Source organism: Brassica napus, chromosome C9 (genome assembly GCF_020379485.1).
Source record: "Brassica napus cultivar Da-Ae chromosome C9, Da-Ae, whole genome shotgun sequence".
Classification (NCBI taxonomy): domain Eukaryota; kingdom Viridiplantae; phylum Streptophyta; class Magnoliopsida; order Brassicales; family Brassicaceae; genus Brassica; species Brassica napus.
This window is the reverse complement of record NC_063452.1, coordinates 35,479,044-35,498,225: the sequence shown is the minus strand read 5'-3', so window position 1 is coordinate 35,498,225 and position 19,182 is coordinate 35,479,044. Positions and strand designations below refer to the sequence as shown.

The following is a 19,182-nucleotide window of genomic DNA, read 5'->3' as shown; positions in this document are numbered from 1 at the left end:
TGATAAGGAAGTGAAAGGATAAGTAAAAGTATGAGAGAATGATGTTAAGGTTAAGCATGGGTGGGAAAGCATATAGAGGGTCTAAGGAAAGTATGTGGGGTAGTAGTCCACGCTAGGTATCCATAGGAGATGTGGCCAATCCACAAGAATATGGAAGCACCCATAGGAGATGTGGCCAATCCACAAGAATATGGGGTAGAAGCCTAGTTGGGGCTACCCACTGTTGAAAAGGACGAAAAGATGAAAAGGATGTGCATTGTAGGGTTTTTAGCTCATGGTCGGGTAACAGGGAGTTAAAGGTGTCATAGGATCGAGTCGGACTGGTATGATGAGTCGGTTAAGCCTAGGGTTTGACGTGTGTGGCAATGAGTGAGATCATTGTATTGATTGATCACTAGGTTGTTAGAAATGAATGGAAGTGAATGTGGAAAATCAATAGATGACGTTAGGAAATGATAAAATGCATTAACTGATTGTAGTGGCTAGTCAGTCATAGTTCCCGCATAGAGTAGTATAGAGTGTCATGCGGGCAGGCTGGGCTAGAACCACTTCACTGAGTAACTTGTTACTCACCCCTCCATTTCCATTTTTCCCTGTGCGCAGGACTGTAAGTAGAAGTATATGGATGTGGGTGTGACTGTATTTCAAAGAAGGTTATGCGCTCGTCTCTCGGGACCAGTAACGGGACACGTAGGGTTGGCTAAATGAGTAGACACGTGTCCATAACGCCCCTTCGATAACCCCGGTCGGACGCCGGGGGATCGGGCGGTTACAATTGGTATCAGAGCGGGTTAAGATCCCTTAGTTCTGTATTAAGGGAACGGCATTTCCGACGTTTTCAAAAAAAAAAAAAAAAAAACTCTTTTTCGGAAAAAAAAAAAAAAAAAAAAAATTTATTATTTCGTTATTACTAAGTGTTTTCGGATTGTGAAAGATTATTTGAAAATCCCACTATATCCATATATCTATTATGGTTCTGATTGAAATTTTATTGCAGGATGTTTTCGCTTGACCATTACGAGTGGAGGATGCCGCGTATGCACTACGGACGGAGGAACACCAGGGAGTATGCCCAAAGGCGTCACTATGACATGGAGGGTAACTTGGTGCTACCCATGTTTCCGGATCCTGAAGAGCAGTACAGGGAGTTTCCATTCAGGTACCCGCATGAGCAGACTGTGAGGCATAAGGTGTTGATGCCACATTTCCAGAGGATGGCTATGGAGGAACGTCTACTGCAGGGCGATGCGAGGTTCCAGCTTGCAACCGAAGAGGGGCCCCCGAGGAAGCGTGGCCGTCCATGCAAGCCGCCAAGTGCAGCAGGGGGACCCCCAAGGGTGTTCACCGGGAAGTGCCAGTGTGGAGTGCTGATCAAGAATGCTCAGGAGGACCGATCAGTCGCTGGATACACCGAGGACTTCATCAACCAAGCCAAGCTGTGTAAACCGAAGAATGCAGAGACGTGGTGCGTATGGTATAAGAGCGGGCTTCGTAAGGAACTCCAGGCGCAGTTGAGGGGTGTTTTGGAGCCCCTGGAGTTCGCGCTAGTGAGGCGGATGGCAGGCTTCGCCATGGAGGCAGAAGAGAAGATTGCAGCCGATGTGGCCGCTCTCTCGAGCATGGAAGGAGGAAACCCGGGTAGGGACGTTGATGGCTATGAGGTGCCGGTCGGGGAACTCGCTAAGGGAAAGCGGGGGCGTCCGCGAAAACCTCCTACAGTGACATGTGATTGTGACGTACTGGTCCAGATGGTTCAGAAGCCACGCAAGGTGAGAGATTACCTGGAGGAGTTTTTGGATACGTCCAAGAGGTGTTAACCGAAGCCAGCCGAGGAGTGGTGTCATCTGTTTAGGGCTGGACTACGTGGAGATATTCGTGAAGAGCTCGTTGGAGTTCTGGAGCCTCTGGAATTTGCACTGGTGAGAAGGATGGCCAACCAAGCACTGCACGCGGAGGAGTGGCTGGCGGAAAGTGAGGCGGAGGCCGAGTATGATCGCGTCGCAGAGGGCGATGAAGACCTTGGATCCGAGACCCGCTGCCCCTCGCCATGTCAATGTGGCTAGACGATATCCTAGGGACGAATCGTAGGAGTAGGACACGTGTTTCGCTATTGGTTTTTATTTCATTTATTGGTTATTGGAGTTGGTGTTCTTTCCTTCATTACGGCATTCTGTGTTTTGTGCAGATGTGCTGAGTGTTCTCTTACAAACTATTGTAGGCCTACTCCTTTTATTTATGACATTCATTCGTTGGTTTTAAAGATTCCAGTAGAGTTATCACGCTTTGTATGCCTCCCTTGATTGTTGTGTGAATGTGTGATTCATTTCGTTAACGAACGATTGGTCTGAAAGATGTGGGCTACGAATTCCGATTAACGGGGGAGGATTGTAACGGCCCGGTCCCTGGCCCGTAAAATTTCCCAAAGAATATGGGCTTCTCTACGGCCCATTTGGCAAAAACCTAGGGGTTCCCTTCCCCTTTCCTATAAAAAGAGATGCAGCCTCCCTTTTTGCCTCATCACAAATCTGAAGCGAAGCTCTGCAGAGAATTCCCGGAGGCCGAAAACCCTAGCCGTCGAGCTCTCTCCCCTTCTATCCTGCGCTGCCTCTCTCTCTTCTCTCTCTCTCCCGCGCGTCGCTCTCTCTCTCTCTCCTTGCCGACACCCCCTCTCTCTCGTCGCCGTCGCACGCTCTCTCTCTCTCTCCCTCTCGCCAGCGCCGTGAAGTGGTGGTGGTGACCAGATCTCAACCTTCTTAAATCCGTGTTTACAGATCCAGATCCAGATCTAGACTAAGGTGGAGTGTCTCGAACCCAACCTTCTTTCATGATTCTGTATACTCCTATATGTTGGAGTTAGGTTTGATTAGACCCTGATTGGGAGTTAGGTTGATAGGACATGGTATTGCTAGGATGATAGATGAATGGATCATGATGCATAAGAACCCTCATACTGATAAATGGGACTCGATGAACTGAATTGAATTGTTGTGGTGATGATTGATTGGTAGTTGATTCTAGTATGTTTGGATGTGTTGTCCCATGTGTTGTTGTGAATGAAGTTAGGATACTAGAGAGAAATAAATGCTAGGACGATAGACGAGTAATGATTATAAAAGTTATTGAAGTAGAACTTGAATGCGATGTGTATTGTGTGTGACACCGATAGCGGGTGGCGTCTAGTGAATTGAGTCCCAAGTACAAGTATGAATGAAAAAGGAAGGTAAATGAGAATGGGAAGGGATAAGTGAAAATGATAAGGAAGTGAAAGGATAAGTAAAAGTATGAGAGAATGATGTTAAGGTTAAGCATGGGTGGGAAAGCATATAGAGGGTCTAAGGAAAGTATGTGGGGTAGTAGTCCACGCTAGGTATCCATAGGAGATGTGGCCAATCCACAAGAATATGGAAGCACCCATAGGAGATGTGGCCAATCCACAAGAATATGGGGTAGAAGCCTAGTTGGGGCTACCCACTGTTGAAAAGGACGAAAAGATGAAAAGGATGTGCATTGTAGGGTTTTTAGCTCATGGTCGGGTAACAGGGAGTTAAAGGTGTCATAGGATCGAGTCGGACTGGTATGATGAGTCGGTTAAGCCTAGGGTTTGACGTGTGTGGCAATGAGTGAGATCATTGTATTGATTGATCACTAGGTTGCTAGAAATGAATGGAAGTGAATGTGGAAAATCAATAGATGACGTTAGAAAATGATAAAATGCATTAACTGATTGTAGTGGCTAGTCAGTCCTAGTTCCCGCATAGAGTAGTATAGAGTGTCATGCGGGCAGGCTGGGCTAGAACCACTTCACTGAGTAACTTGTTACTCACCCCTCCGTTTCCATTTTTTCCTGTGCGCAGGACTGTAAGTAGAAGTATATGGATGTGGGTGTGACGGTATTTCAAAGAAGGTTATGCGCTCGTCTCTCGGGACCAGTAACGGGACACGTAGGGTTGGCTAAATGAGTAGACACGTGTCCATAACGCCCCTTCGATAACCCCGGTCGGACGCCGGGGGATCGGGCTGTTACAAAACCCATCCCTAAAAAGCAAACACTGAGTACTTGCTTAAGTGATTGACATGAAAACCATAATATTTCTTTGAACCATCGCGCATTCCCTGAATTTGTTTCATGCTTAAACTAAAAAGTGAGACATAGAATTTGTTCAACACAAACTTCATCTATTTTCGTTCAGCATTTATTGTCACCGGATAAAAGATACATTTACTCCGAGCTGAGACTGCTGGATCTCCCCTTAATCACACATTTAATTTTGCTTGATAAAGCTATCATTCAAGTTATACCGATAATCAGGAAGCTAAGAATTACACCATCAAGTTGCCGAAAGAACATAAAAAACAACTCTGCCTCTATGCCGATATGCATCTATTGAACACCAATATGCATACTTCCTCCGCAGCACTACAAGCATCTCTAAAAATGGTGAAGAAGCGGTGTTATGCGAAAAGAAGAACTCACCACCATTTCTCACATGACCTTTTTTTTTTTATCAAACAAAAAGGACCTTTGGGTAACGAAATTAGTTTTGATGTGAAAACGTGCTGATGTTAGCCCACAATCGTAAGCCCATTGAGAAACGGCCCATTATAAATTGCATTTACACATCGACGAGAGACCATCTAGCTCCCTTCCTCGTCCGAATTCCGAAAGCCTCTATCTCTCTCTCATCAAAAACTTCGTCGGTTTTCGAGGCAGTGGCGCCTTGGTTTTCAAATCGGAGAAGCTAGATTTTTTTGGGAGATACGTAACCCTAATTGTTCAAGTCCAACATGATATTGAGGACTCCGCCGCCGAAGAAAGCCCGGTCCGAAGCCGGCGGCAGCTCCACCCCCACCGGGGACCAGCTCGTTATCTACGAAGATTCTCCTCTTCCTGCTCCGCTTCAAACAGCTTCTCATGACCATTCCGATCAGCACCTTTGCACCTATCAGTGCCGCCAAATGGTTGTTAAATCATATCTTCTTCCTAGCGAATCTCAACGGTGCTCAAATCTAAAGGTTTTCTCATTGTTTGTAGGTTAAATCTGATGTTCTAGATGCCTTAAGCAAAGCAGAGAAACAAGCGCAGGGGTATCAGACCATGTTACAGACTCTAAATCAGAATTTCACCCAAGCAGGTGTGTGTGTTCTTTTCAGTTTGAAACTAGAGAGAGTCTTGATTCCAAATGCTAGTTAGGTTCTGGCAGCTGATTTGGTTTCTTATACTAACAACAGACGAAGAAAGAAAGCAATTTCGAGATAAGTTCTTATACTCGGAGCAAGAACTTGCTGCTGCCAAAGGGCGTGAAAAGGTGCTTCAGGAGCAGCTCCTAATGGAGATGAATAATTCTCAAGAGCGGTATACAAAAGCACTACAGTCTTGCCATGACCTGGAGGTTGTTCATCTGTCATTTTAATTTGTTGTCACTGTCATTGGTGGCAAAAGTTTTGTTAACATAATCCTTTTGTCACCAGGTAAAGCTTCAAAGTGAAATGAACCTCCGAACGAAAGCCGAGTCTTCAGTTGCAACAGCAGAAGAAAAAGCTAAACTTTTGGAAGAAAAACTAAGTCAGTTGTCTGGTAGTGTGGAGAGGGAGAGAAATCGTCTGAATAATGATATTGCCCACTTGGGTAAAGAAGCAAAGCTTTCTGTATCTAGAATTGGTGCAGATGTAAGTATCAATTAGGAGACTTTATGTATTCACTCAAGGCTTGTTTCTCATGATATCTTGACTGGAGCTTTTCTTTGCTTTTTAGCTTGAAAGGATGCAATGTAGAGCACAGAGTGCAGAGACGGAGTCAGATCTCTTAAGATCACAGCTGGAGGATCTTAAACATAAATTTGACGAGGTAGGCTGTTTTTTGACGTAAATGTTAAATATGATAAAAACAAATCTTTATATGTTATCAACTATTTTGGTAGATTTCTCGCTGACTCATTTGACTTTTTTTCTATTTGTTTCTCTTGCAGTGTTTGCACGAAAAAACTGAAGTATACAAGAAGCTTTCGTCGTTCACTTCTGAAGCAGCTTCTCCTTCTGATAACAATGTATTGTTTAAAACTCTCCTGGAGGAACTTAAGCGCTGTGTAAGTTTGACAAAATGTTATGCTAGTTTCCATATTGTATTTCTTAACAATATTGATACTTGGTAATTGTATCAGGAAGCTGAAGTCCGAGAAGCTAGAAAGCTAAAATCACAGCAATTAGATGCTGAGCTGTTGAAAGTGAAATTACTGGAAGAAAAAAGCCTTAGGGAGAGAGCAGAATCAGAGTTATCAAAATTGCCTGAATTGCAGATAAGCTTTGACAAATTGGAGAATGAGTTGTGCTCTTGGAAGTCATTGCTAAACAACATTCCTGGTGTATCCTGTCCTGATGACGCTGTTATGAAATTCTCGGCGCTGCAAAAGTATGTCAACATAGTCTTAGCAGATTATAAGCTTATCACTAGTCTTCTTATGGTGTTGTTTCAAATAACTATACGTGCATAAAAGATTTCTCTGCTGAGAGATTTGAGATGGTCGTTATCCTCATTTTCCCGATTTCTCGTAGGTGAATAAGATATTATTTATCATAGACATTTGCAACACCACTTTGTACAAATGTAACTTTATATTTTAGAGATATTCTGGCTTGCTAGTGAAAATCTTAGGAGGTAAGTGTGCGTGAGAGCAATCTTCTAGAGTAGTCTTATACCAATTTGAGGTAAACCCTGTATCTATGATTTCCTAGTGACTTGTGTTATGTCTTTTGAAGGGAGGTTCTTGATAGCACTATGAAGATTGGGGAAGCAAGTACACGTTTTAACCAACTGGAGGCGGCTCTGGATGCTACTCAACTTGGCAAGCAGAATGCTGAAACTGAGGCTGCATTAGCTAAAGAGAAATTTGAGGCACTCAAATCTGATGTGAAGAGGATTGAAGCAATGGTACGATTGAATTTTGTTACTTGTGCTGTGTATGAGTCGGAAGGTTCATCATATCCGTATTTCATGTTGATAAATTGTTTGTGCGCTCGTAAGAAGCGGATTAATGCTATGTAAATAGAGTCAATATTCATAGGATAATATCCCAAGTGTTTTGCCGGGACATCGTTGATACAAACCTGTTTTTTTTTTGGCACTCTTGCTAACAGATATATTATCTTATAATGACAGCTTGCTTTGGTCACAGAAGAGAAAGAACAACTAAAAGCTGTTGTTAGTGAGCGAAGGAAGTCCAACAGTGACGGACCTGTGTCCGCGACAACAGATGGAACCCTTGCTGAGGTTCTAGAATACCATTATTGACTATTTTTGGTTCGTAGCGTATTCTTAGTTTGCCTTTTATTTATGTACAGAGCTTTGAATCTTCTCTTGCGAAAAAGGAGAACTATCTTAAGGAGTTGGAGAAGGAGCTAAGTCAACTTAAAGATGTCAATAGTCGTCAACGCGATGAAATAGAACATCTGAATGATAAATTAGTCAGTGAAGCAAGGAGAATGAAGTCGCTGGAACGGGATAGTGATCGCCTACGCTCTGAGATCTCTTTACTGGAGTCAAAGGTACTCAACTGTAACACAGTGTTTGAAGACCAACTCTTGACATTTTTTACTGAAAATTGAACATATTCCATGGTTAAAATGAGTTTTATGTACATCATCTTTTGTTAGTGTAAGGTACCATGAAATGTTCCATTATATTGTAAAAGCAAAAACAAAAATGCCATTTAGCATTTATATGGTTTGCTTTTTATTTGGCAGCTGGGACATGGTGATTTCTCTGCTGCAAATACAAGGGTTTTGCGCATGGTGAATACTCTTGGTGTAGAGAATGAGGCCAAACAAACAATAGAAGCTTTACAAGCAGAGTTACAAAAAACAAAAGAAAGACTTCAAGCTGTTGAAGAATTGAAGAGCCAGTCAGGTAAATTTCGAATTTTCTAACCTTTTTCCTTTTTTGATGTTGCCAGTAGTCAACAATTACAAATTAAATTAAGCCTGTAGAAACATGCATTAATTTCTCTGTGTCATAATACTCTGCATGCATTAAAAAAAAAGTCATCGTAGTTTACAGAGTAAGTAGGGGTTATTGGTTGTTGTATTTTAATGGATTTGAAAATCCAAACTAAATTTAGTGTTATTGGTTCTATGATTTTCAAATCTGTATTAAAATCATGTGTTATTGGTTTAATGATTCATAAATTCTGTATCAAATCAAGTGTTATTCAATCGTACGGATTTACTAATATATTTGATTTTATAATGGATTTGAATGAATTTGTTTGGATTTTTTAGTTAAAAATACAAAGACTCAAATCCGAGGGAAAACCTCCGGATTTGCATATTTTACTTGGATTTATAAATACTATATAGATTTCTAAATCAATCAAAATATATAAACCAGACAATTTATTTTCGTGAATATTTTCACAGGAGATGCAGGTAAGCTAGTTGATTCTCATATAACTGGAAAGATTGCTCAACTAAAAGAGCAAATTGCTACACTTGAGAAACGTGAAGAGAGGTATGTCGTTGATAAATGTTGAATACATACTTTTGTCCGACCTGTAACCTTTCTTTCCTCATACTGAAGCATGTGGAGACTATGAAACAGGTACAAAACTGTTTTTGCTGATAGGATTTCCGTGTTTAGGAGGGCTTGTTGTGAGCTTTTCGGTTATAAGGTAGGCCACTTGCTCGTAGCACTCGCATGTCTTTACTGCCTTTAATTGTGATTCCTTCCATTATTAATGATGATCATAAATCCTTGTTCACGTACAGAAACTTGTTATCTTATTCGTGGCAGATTGTAATGGATGAACATCAGCGTCCCAATGGAATCCCAGTTACTCGTTTTACTCTCCAGTCGATCTATGCTCAAAGTGACGGTGAAAAACTTGAATTTGATTACGAATCTGGAAACACTAGCATCCTAGTAAGTCATTATAGGGCAACTTTTATATATATACACTTCAAATGTTGCATTTGAAGCTTTTTTTGTCTCGGTTGATTTAGTAATACTGATTTCATCCCATCAGGACAATCAATACACCTCTCAGGGTGAGATAGCGAAGCAGGTAAAGTGCAGAACTTATTTTTCCTTGGTAACATGATCATCCTCTTAGTATAGCAGTGTACAGTCCTCATTCTATGTGTGTTGATTGCAGATAGAAATATTCATCAGGAAATTCAACTCGATTCCAGCTTTTACAGCCAATTTAACAATGGAATCATTCAACCGCCGCACGCTATACTGAGAGTACCGAGTCATTATTCCCAACTCGTTTTTTTTTTTTTTGGTTTGTATAAATTCAAATTCCGCTGAAAGGCCGCAGGCTTAAAACCAAACTCATCTATTTATTATATCCATATTTGTGGTTGTGTTATCTCTGCGGGAAGTGTGGTGATTGGTAACACTCTATTTTGGTATAAAAGATGCTGACGTGATTTAGATCAGTGTCTTTTGGAAGCTGGAAGATCTGATTTGATTGTAGACCACCTTGATCCCGATAAGCAAGTGTTGCAGTTGCTCTATATCTCTATAAGATTCCTTAACCTTTAGGATGATTTTGTATTACTAACTATGGCATCAAAATGTTAGCGAGGATCTCTAACTTTATCTGAAATTATGTTTTAATAAAAACTGTAAATGTTAAACTCCTTTTTCTTACGTTAGCAAACCTGTCTTTTAAATTCGTTACTTCTGGAGTAAAACCTCTACTATTTTATCGAATGTTGACTTGCGACGAGTACTGTCAATATAATTTTTGTGCACATAATTAGTGAGTGAGGAGCCAGTATTAGGTCTGCGTATACGGGTATTGGATCGGATTCGGTGGATTTCAGATTTTGAGGTTTTTAGTTTAAGGTTTAGTATATGTTCGAGTGATTTTATAAATTGGATTCGATTCAGATATTTAGATTTAGATATTTTGGGTCAGATCCCCTATATATTATTTGAGAAGTATTACAACTTTTTTTTGAAGCCACATGTCATCACTATAATGATTCTTAGAATCATTAGAAAAATATGTTGGTCCATTTAATTACATAATAAACTTTTTATTAAACTAACAATAAATTCATCATTAATGTACTTTATTATTTCCTTAAATAAAATTTACGGAATTGCCAAATGTTGCTAAAGTATATATGGCAATTAATGATTTTGAATAATAAATATTTGATAAAAAATAATGTATCTTCTATCATATTTGTTTAATTTTAAGCTATTAAATAAATTAAACAACCACAATAACCATATAATAAAAATTTAGATTTTTATGTATATGTTATATTTTGAATTTTTACAAACGGCTATAAATTACTAAAACTGTTAAAAGTCTCACATTCAAATTTTATGATCCATGGTTTAAAATTTTTGTTATTACAAAATACAAATGATTACAAAAATTATATAAGTAAAAAGTCTAATTTAATTAATTAATAAGATTAATATATATATCGTTTTAAATTAAACTATAAACCATATAAAATACAATATTTTAGTTTCAAAATTTACTTTGAACAAATTTTTTTTGATAAAAGTTTTGAACGATCATTGACAACTTATTTTTTTTTTTTAATTATAAATTACTAAAACTATTAATCCCACAATGAAATTTTGTTTTCAGTAATTTAAATTTTTTTGTATAAAAGATACAAATGATCAAAAAACTATATGAGTAGAAATCATCATTTAATAGACATTAATATTAAAAATATACTAAAATATATTATCTATGTTAGTATCATTTAAATTTAATAACATATCCTATCAAATAAAATTTTTTTTTGGATTAATACAATTGATTTATATGTTCGCACCAATTTAATTATATTTTTAATAGTTACAGACTTTTTATTATTTAATATATATTTATTATTTTATAATATATTAAATATTTAATACATAAAATAATTTATATATATAATGTTGATCCCGCGCAAGGCGCAGATCTTAACCTAGTTCAATTAGTATAAGCCACAAAGGATCAGCAAACTTGTTATTGCAAATGTTAAAGCTTCTCAAATGCAACAAAGTTCATGATCTCGACATGAATATAACCACTGAACTGGTTGTTGTTGAAAAACATAAGTCCAGTTTGTTTGAACAATCACTTCTTCTAATTTTTTTTTTGGTTTGCATAATGTGCTGAGACGTTTTTTCTTTTACATAGCCTTTGTGATGTAGCGAAAACTTCTAGGATAGAACTAAATTCGTTGAGTCTAATAATACTAGGAAATGATCTCGACATGAGTAGAACCACTGAACTGGTTGTTGAAAAACATAATTCCAGTTTGTTTGATCAATCACTTGTTCTGATTTTTCTTTTTGGTTTGCATAATGTGCTTTGGCTGCGACGTTTCTTCTTGTCCATAGCCTTTGTGATGTAGTGAAAACATCTAGGATAGAACTAAATTCGTTGATTCTAAAAATACTCCGAAATGATCCCAACATGAGTAGAACCACTGAACTGGTTATTGAAAAACATAATTCCAGTTTGTTTGAACAATCACTTGTTCTGATTTTTCTTTTTGGTTTGCATAATGTGCTTTGGCTGAGACGTTTCTTCTTCTCGGTGGCTGCTCAATTCCTAACTTTTCGATCTTCACGGTCCCCTCTCCTCCATCTTACGCCACCGCCCTTCATCCCGATGACGAGGTGTGCCCTAATTCCGCCGCACGCAGGCTGCTATTCAAGTTCAGATCCGATGAACGTGATACTGACATCAGCTCTTCCATTTCCTCTAGATGGGCCAGACCCATGCCATTTACAAAAGGTGTCGGCCCTTTCTCTATCTCTCAAAATATTAATTTGAATGAGAGGACCAAGCCCAAAAGTTATATTTTGGTTTTGGTTTTATTTAATAGTTTTTCAATGAGTCTCGGTGGATTCACCGAACCTTTGATCCTAACTATTGTGAACGCGACATTATATCCATCGATTCAGAAGCGATCCTTACTTTTGTGGTTGTCAGTGGGTTCACCAATACCATCATCTAAGACTTTCTCCATGAGAAGAGTCATCTCTCCTGCTATAAAGCAGATGAAGTTGTCAAAATCTCTAACCGTTTTGTTATCTTGTGGAGCGGTCCGTACGGGGCCCGAAGATGCAACGGATTTCGTTTCGACGATATTCCGAGGTGTGGACTGTCTATCAACGTCATGATTTAATGTGACTAAGATTCAACTTTCCGTCTTTGCCGTGAACTTTACTTCAACGTATTCGGGTTTTACTCAGAATTCGCTGTCAATTTATCCTAGAGATTTCTCTACTCCTATCGTTTATGTTGTATTGTCTCTTTGTACTGTTGGTAGAACGTGATGAACTAGGAGAACACGATTTAAAAAAAAATAACTTATAAAACACGAAAATTTAGGAAATTATAGATTTAGAATATTTTCTCTTAACAGATTTTGGAGAGATTTAAGGAAAATAAACATTTCGAATCTGGCAGAACTTACATTCTGTTGTCCGTAGAATATAGAAAACATAGTAGATTATGAAATCCGGCGGTGGTAGCATAAGGTATTTTGGTAGAGAAAGTAATCATACTTTTGTAGAATATTGGTACATAAGCAGATTTTGTGATTACGTCTTCGTAGATATACTGGGAAACAATACTTAATGAAATCTATTGTAGTTCATAAATAAGGGAAATGGCAGCCGATTTACTCTATGAAGGTCGAATTATAATCATTGGTCGATTTTGATTTCTACAAACTGCAGATATCCATGTACTTAACGGAATCTACAAGCTAGGAGCTCGTAACCAGCAGATCATGGTTTCTACCCTCCGTAGATCAAAATATGAAATTGTGTTATACTAATATTTAGTCAACCAAAATATTTTTCATATGATTGTCTCTTGTTTATGTACATTTTGTATATTTTTCCATATTTTTCTGACTCTTAAAATAATTGATATGAATTTTTGAAGTTGGTCAGGGGTATCTAAGTCCAAATCGGACCAAAAAGAGATTTATGGCAAAGGGACAATGTAGTTGATTTTCTATTCTGTTTTGGCAATTTTTTTCAGATATTTTTCTGAATACCTTCTTACTCCAACACAGTTCTTTTGTCATTCTTTATTTTGAGGCCATTTCATAACCATATCAGTAAAATCCTTCATGTCTGGTGCTAATTTTGGAACTATGACAATATGATACCAATTAGTCTGTATCAGTGACGTTGCAGATAAAATAGGCCTTTGTGTAACTTTGATATAATCTGACATCATCTTCAGCACAGCTTTATCTTTGACAAAGCCTCCAAGAAGAAATGACATACTCAGGCCCGGCCCTGAAAAACTCTACAAAACCAAAGGCTGGAAGCCAAAAAAAAAATAAAGGCCGCCTAGTAGTTCCGAACCTGCTACCTTGGAGTGGTTTGCTAGCTAGTTTGACAATCCGAGCTACTGATACAAGATAATATCTTATCAAAGGCTGCAAGCAGATGCTTCTAATGTAGAGAAGTGATATCACTCAAATTACCCTAATGAGTGACTTACTCTCTCAAATAAGAAGTTCAGATGTAGTACTTAGGGATCAAATCCACAGTGATTCTAGGATTACACAATAGATTTGTAGTTTTCGAAGTAACGCTAGACGGTTATGATTAAAGCAGAAAATGATGCTAAGGTTTGGTGAACAAGGTAGTTGTTTAGATGATTGATTTTAGCTTTTGAACTATTAAAGATGAATAACTAGATTCAGATGATTTCTTAGGTATGACAAGCAATCCTTCTATGAATTATTAGGAGTTTATAAATATTAATTGTTCTTGAACTCAAACTTAATTTATAATCTATCAACTTTCGTTAATTTAGATTATCCACAGTCTAGATCTCTGATCTCAACTTTCGTTTGTTGATCAAGAGAAAATGTAGATAGATGATTCTATATGAATATCGATCGATACACCTTTCAAAACATTGATCAATGTAACTTTTGTTACGTCGATCGTTTATTCTAGCAGGCTTTACGAATGGGTTTGATAGGTTCTCTAATCTCCTAGACCAACTTTTGTGTGTATCTGGTTAATTAGATCATACTAGTTTAGTTTCAGGTAATTATCCAAGCTTCCGCTTACGCTAATTAATCCTAAGATCTAAGTTCAGGGTGATCAAGCCTAGACTTAGTAATAAGAACATCTAGATGAAGAACTAATTAATTTCCTGATTAATATTCATTTCGGCAGTACATAGATCAACTTTTAAAAAACTCTAAATCTGACAGTAAGACTACTCAGACATATTCATAAGAAACATTATGATGGTCTGAATAATACTCAATAATATAAATATAAAAAGCAAACAAAGTAGAGTAATAGAACAAAGAAGTGTAAGATCTTCTCTGTTTATGAAGTTCAGATCTTTCTCTCCAATCCTAAGCTCTCTTTCTAGTGTAGAAATGTCTGCCTCTCCAAATGTATCTCTCTAAAAGTCTATCTCTACGCAAAACATGAAAACCCTAATAAATAGCCTAATAGGCGGCCAGGGACTTATGGTGCAAATCCTGGAACTTCTTGGTAAAAATCGTAATTTCCTTAAGTTGGCTTTGCGGATGGGTCGCCGTCGATCAACGTTGATGTTGATCCGTCGATCGATGTTTCCTTCAATAATCGACTCCGCTTTGATGTTTTCAGCAATGCTTCCATAAAAGCTCCGAATTGCCTTAAATCACCACTTTACTCCAATAGGTACCTGAGTCTGTAAATACTCTAAAAGACTCAAAAATGCATATAAAATACTCTGAAAACATATGTAAATCATGGGTAAAAGTGGGTAAAATCCAAGGCATATCAATTCCCCTAGACTTATTCTTTTGCTTGTCCTCAAACAAGATATAGGACAATGATCTGAAAAAGTTTTTAGAAACATCAGGGATTCACAAAACTTAAAACTACTACTCTCACTTCTGCAAATATGATAGGTGGAAATGAATCATCACTAACCTTAGATGATTCAATGTACTACACACTATCCTAGTCACCATTACCATATATCTCACAACTCTGCACCTGACATATCCCTCTACTGACCTCATTTCTGCATAAATTAAATATGTAGGCTGCATCTTGGGAGTATCGATCAATGGACACATGGAATCAACTCAAACAAATATCTGGACCTACAGGTAACCCATTCTTGTTTTTCCTCTTTATTCTCTGTTTTTTGAATCCGATTATATATATGTATATTTTTGGCGAAATTGTAGGCGAATAATGGGGTCACATGAGACACTCCTACCGCTCGCTTCCAAACATTGTGTGATCATTCTATTAGAGTAGAATAATGGGATCGTATGAGACACTCCTATCCCTCTAAACCGCAAGAAATCATTTCAATCTTTTTGTAAAATGGATGCTAAAGAGAGGTGGAAGGAGAACCAAGGACACTAAGTTTAATACCTTCCAGACTTGCAGGAGGATTCCAATCCATTGTATACCAAACCCCAAAATGAGCATGTAGAGTAGATTAAGGTTGGAAGTCAGCTTTGGTTCTCCAGACATTCTCAATAAATGTGGATGTGATTAACAAGTGATACACTGCAGTGTTTTCATCTAATACATCCTGCAGTTAATAAATCTAGATGGTGCTAGATAGTGGTTAAAATAGTAATTAAATTGTAAAAGATCATAATCTCTTTCTTGACTCAATATTTAAATTTTTTTTTTTATAAAAGCTAAACGTGAAAACGCAACGTTAGTAACTCCCTCCTCCAGACTTAAACAACACTGTCCTTAGTGTTTATTTAGTCTAAGTTCGGTTAGAGAATAAATCATAACTATTAAATAAATAGTAGACAATGAGAAGAAATTTCGTACCGTTCTGTCTCGAGCGTCAACAGCCAGTGTGACCTTGGTGTCGATCGATGACGCTGAGACAGAAAATCCTTGCAATGTAGGTAACGTGTCATAAGGTCTAACTAATCGGATCAGTCAGCGATGTTAGCTCTATTAGACATTACAAACACACATGAAGATCATAAAATAGATAGTCTCAAGTCATAGCATAATAGAATAAGTTTGAGCTCAAATCCGAATTGTCCAAAAATAAGATAAAAGCATAAGTAGATAAGGGATAGAAAGATGAGGACAAATCCTCATCGGTGTCGTCGTCTGAGTCGTCATGGCTGGCGTGAGGGTCCTGCAGCTGATGGAGATCATGCGCGCACACTCCCTCTCGTAACACAGCGGCACTGTGACACTCTTGCCCATATGGCGTGAAGAGCGTCCACAACAACGCACTGGAAGTCGCCATGATCGCGCATGGGAATGTATGGGATGTGTGGAAAGTCAGGGATCTCTGGCTGGGGCTGTGCGGCTGCTCTGGCAGCTCGGGACATGGGACTCAAATCTAGCGAGCTCGCCCTGAAGATCTGTAACTGTCCGCTGAGGTAACTGTAGCAAGTGTGTACCTGCGGCGTCCCTAAAGCTCCAGAAACAATCGTCCTTGAGCCACTGTGCGTATATCAGTGCGCAGCATCCATGTAGGTCTTGTTCCTGTTGCCCGTGGCCTGATCCAAAGAATCCCGATGTGCATGAAGATCGGAATAAGGAGGTTCCCTACTGTCTCTCTCTTGCTACTCTAAGTGCTCAGCAAAAACAGTCCCAAGGTTGGGCCACTGATCGTCTGGCGGCTCCGCTATCTCGCCCATGTCAACCAGACTCCGCACCGCATAGTCAATCAATGTGAGCTCCTGCACCCGAACCTTGTTCTATTCCATCTTGCACAACAGCGTGTTGGCAAGTACCTTGAGGAAATAGCGCACGGTAGGGTGACGGATGTCAGTCTGAGTGGCTCTGCCTGAATCGAAATGACCAGAAGCCAAATGTCCCCAGAAGGCTGACTGCCCAAGAAAGGTGGAGACGATGCAGCGTAAGTACTCAGGGTTCTGGAACCCGTAGATGTCATAGAGTGTAAGGAGAGGGATCCTGTATCTGATGCATCGGATGAAGAAAGTCAGTGTGCCCTCATTCGCCCTCTTCACCCTCTCGTTGGAGTAGTAGACTTGCACCGTGGCCGTGAACTGCCTGACCAGCTCGGGGTACAAGTCGTAAGAGCGGGTAGCCATGCTTCCCATACCTAACTCTAGGATCATCTCCTCTAAATCTCCCTCGAGCCCCAGTCGCCATATAGTTGCCCAGTCAATGAAACGTGTGAGCTTGATGATGACCTTCAGCCACTCATTGTAGAATAGATTGTCATAGTCATCCCGATCGTCTGTGATCACACGGTGGGTACAGTTTTTGTGTTTGAAAGCTTCGTTAGGATCGGCGTAATTCTCCCATGTCTCAATGGGTTCTCCTTCCCTTTCCCTTGGCCAAGGGTCACGATCAAGCACTGGTGGTGGTGCGTTGGAGCTGCTGGGACGATCATAGCGTCTCTTTGTTCTCCTTTCATCCAGCCGCAACCAAAAATCACAAGAGAAACAGATAGTTAGCAAGGCGATAAATCAGTGGTTGATGTCGATCGATGAATGATTGTCGACATCGATCGTCCGCCCTCTTTAATAATCGATCGACAGAGGTATCTTATTGTCGATCGATGTTTGGACACGAAACCTGCAAAAGCTCAAACATCGCAAATCGAATCCATTAAACACAATAGTCACATAATACAGTCCAATACTCTTATCCTATCGTTCTATTAGCCTAATTTGTTTCAAATCGTGCTTAAATCCGAGTTCTTGGTCATGTCAAATATCAACCCTAGAAAACCTTAGAGTTAGAACATTTCGAGGTCATACCATGTAGATCAGTTGATTTAGTGAACTAAACAGATAGTGAAGTGAAAATCGAGTTGATTAAGCGCAAGAAACACCAAAATCGGCGGAGAAACGAGAGAGAAATCGACGAGCAGAGGTTTTGTAGGGTTTTTGCGATTTTAGGGAGAATCGGTTAAGTGTCAACTTAAATAGGTCCATGACTCGACATCGACCATCAATCGAACTAATGTTTAATGTTTAGTTTTTTTTTGAATAATTCTAAAATCTAAATCTAAAATCTAGATCCAAATTACTAAATTTCTAAATAAACCAGTGGGTTGCCTCCCCACTTACCACTTATTTTAAGTCGTTAGCTTGACGCTTTTACGAAACTAGTCAGCGATCGGAAGGTCCAATCGTATAGTTCGCTTATTTGGTAAAAGTGCTTTGGCCTAATAATGTTTAACTCATTGTCCATTTACTGTGAATTCATTTCCTTCATTGCTGATCAGAGTAATGGCTCTCTGAAGTTTAACTTCCTTAACTGTGAAGGGACCTCACCAGCGAGAACGGAGTTTCCCAGGGGAATAATGTCAGTCGGGAGTTATACAAGAGCACTTGATCATCCGCCTCAAAATGCCTGGAGATGATTTTGTTGTCATGATAGGCTTTTGTCATTTCTTTATATATTTTTGAATTCTCATAAGCAAGATGTCTAATCCCGTCTAATTCATTTAACTGGATCAGTCTCCTCTCTGCAGCTGGTTTAATGTCGAAGTAGGTTAGTTTTACTGCCCAAACTGCTTTGTGTTCTGACTCGATCGGTAGGTGACAAGCTTTTCCGTAAAGTAAATGAAATGGTGTGGTACCTAATGATGTTTTAAACGCTGTTCTATAGGCCCAAAGCGCGTTATCTAGTTTTTTAGACCAACCTTTCCTAGTGGTTCCTACGGTCTTTTCAAGAATTTCTTTGATTTGGCGATTGGAAACGTCCACTTGTCCACTCGTCTGTGGATGGTAGGATGTGGCTACCCGTTGGTGAACTCCGTGCTTTTTAAGCAATCTATCAAAGGATCTGTTTATAAAATGGGTGCCACCATCGCTTATTACTATACAGGGAACTCCAAATCGCGGGAAGATAATACTCTTGAAAAGTTTGATAAAAACTGCTGCATCATTTGTTGGTGAGGCGATGGCTTCAACCCATGTAGACACGTAGTCTACAACAACCAGTATGTATCTGTTCCCATACGAAGAAGGAAATGGGCCCATGAAATCAATGCCCCAGCAATCAAAGACTTCTACTTCTAGGATGAAATTATGTATCATTTAGTGTCTTTTGCTGATTTTACCTTTTCGTTGGCATCTATCGCACTATGCTATGTAGGCATGGGCATCGCGAAACATTGTTGGCCACCAAAAACCTGCTTGTAGGACTTTCGATACCGTTTTAAAGGTCGTAAAGTGTCCAACATAGTCTGATCCATGGCA

The 19,182-nt window shown here is 39.2% G+C and overlaps 1 protein-coding gene across 1 annotated transcript; it reads left to right on the top strand.

Moving 5' to 3' along the window:
- Positions 1–4,632: 4,632 nt before the first annotated feature.
- Positions 4,633–9,510, top strand: LOC106415940 (mitotic spindle checkpoint protein MAD1). Its single transcript, XM_013856749.3, has 16 exons — positions 4,633–4,959; positions 5,033–5,132; positions 5,230–5,390; positions 5,470–5,667; positions 5,753–5,845; positions 5,967–6,083; positions 6,159–6,406; positions 6,754–6,925; positions 7,154–7,264; positions 7,336–7,539; positions 7,738–7,900; positions 8,410–8,500; positions 8,591–8,660; positions 8,783–8,911; positions 9,015–9,053; positions 9,144–9,510. Exons 1-16 carry the CDS (start codon positions 4,786–4,788, stop codon positions 9,231–9,233), a joined length of 2,160 nt encoding a protein of 719 aa, XP_013712203.1. The 5' UTR covers positions 4,633–4,785; the 3' UTR covers positions 9,234–9,510.
- Positions 9,511–19,182: the final 9,672 nt, after the last annotated feature.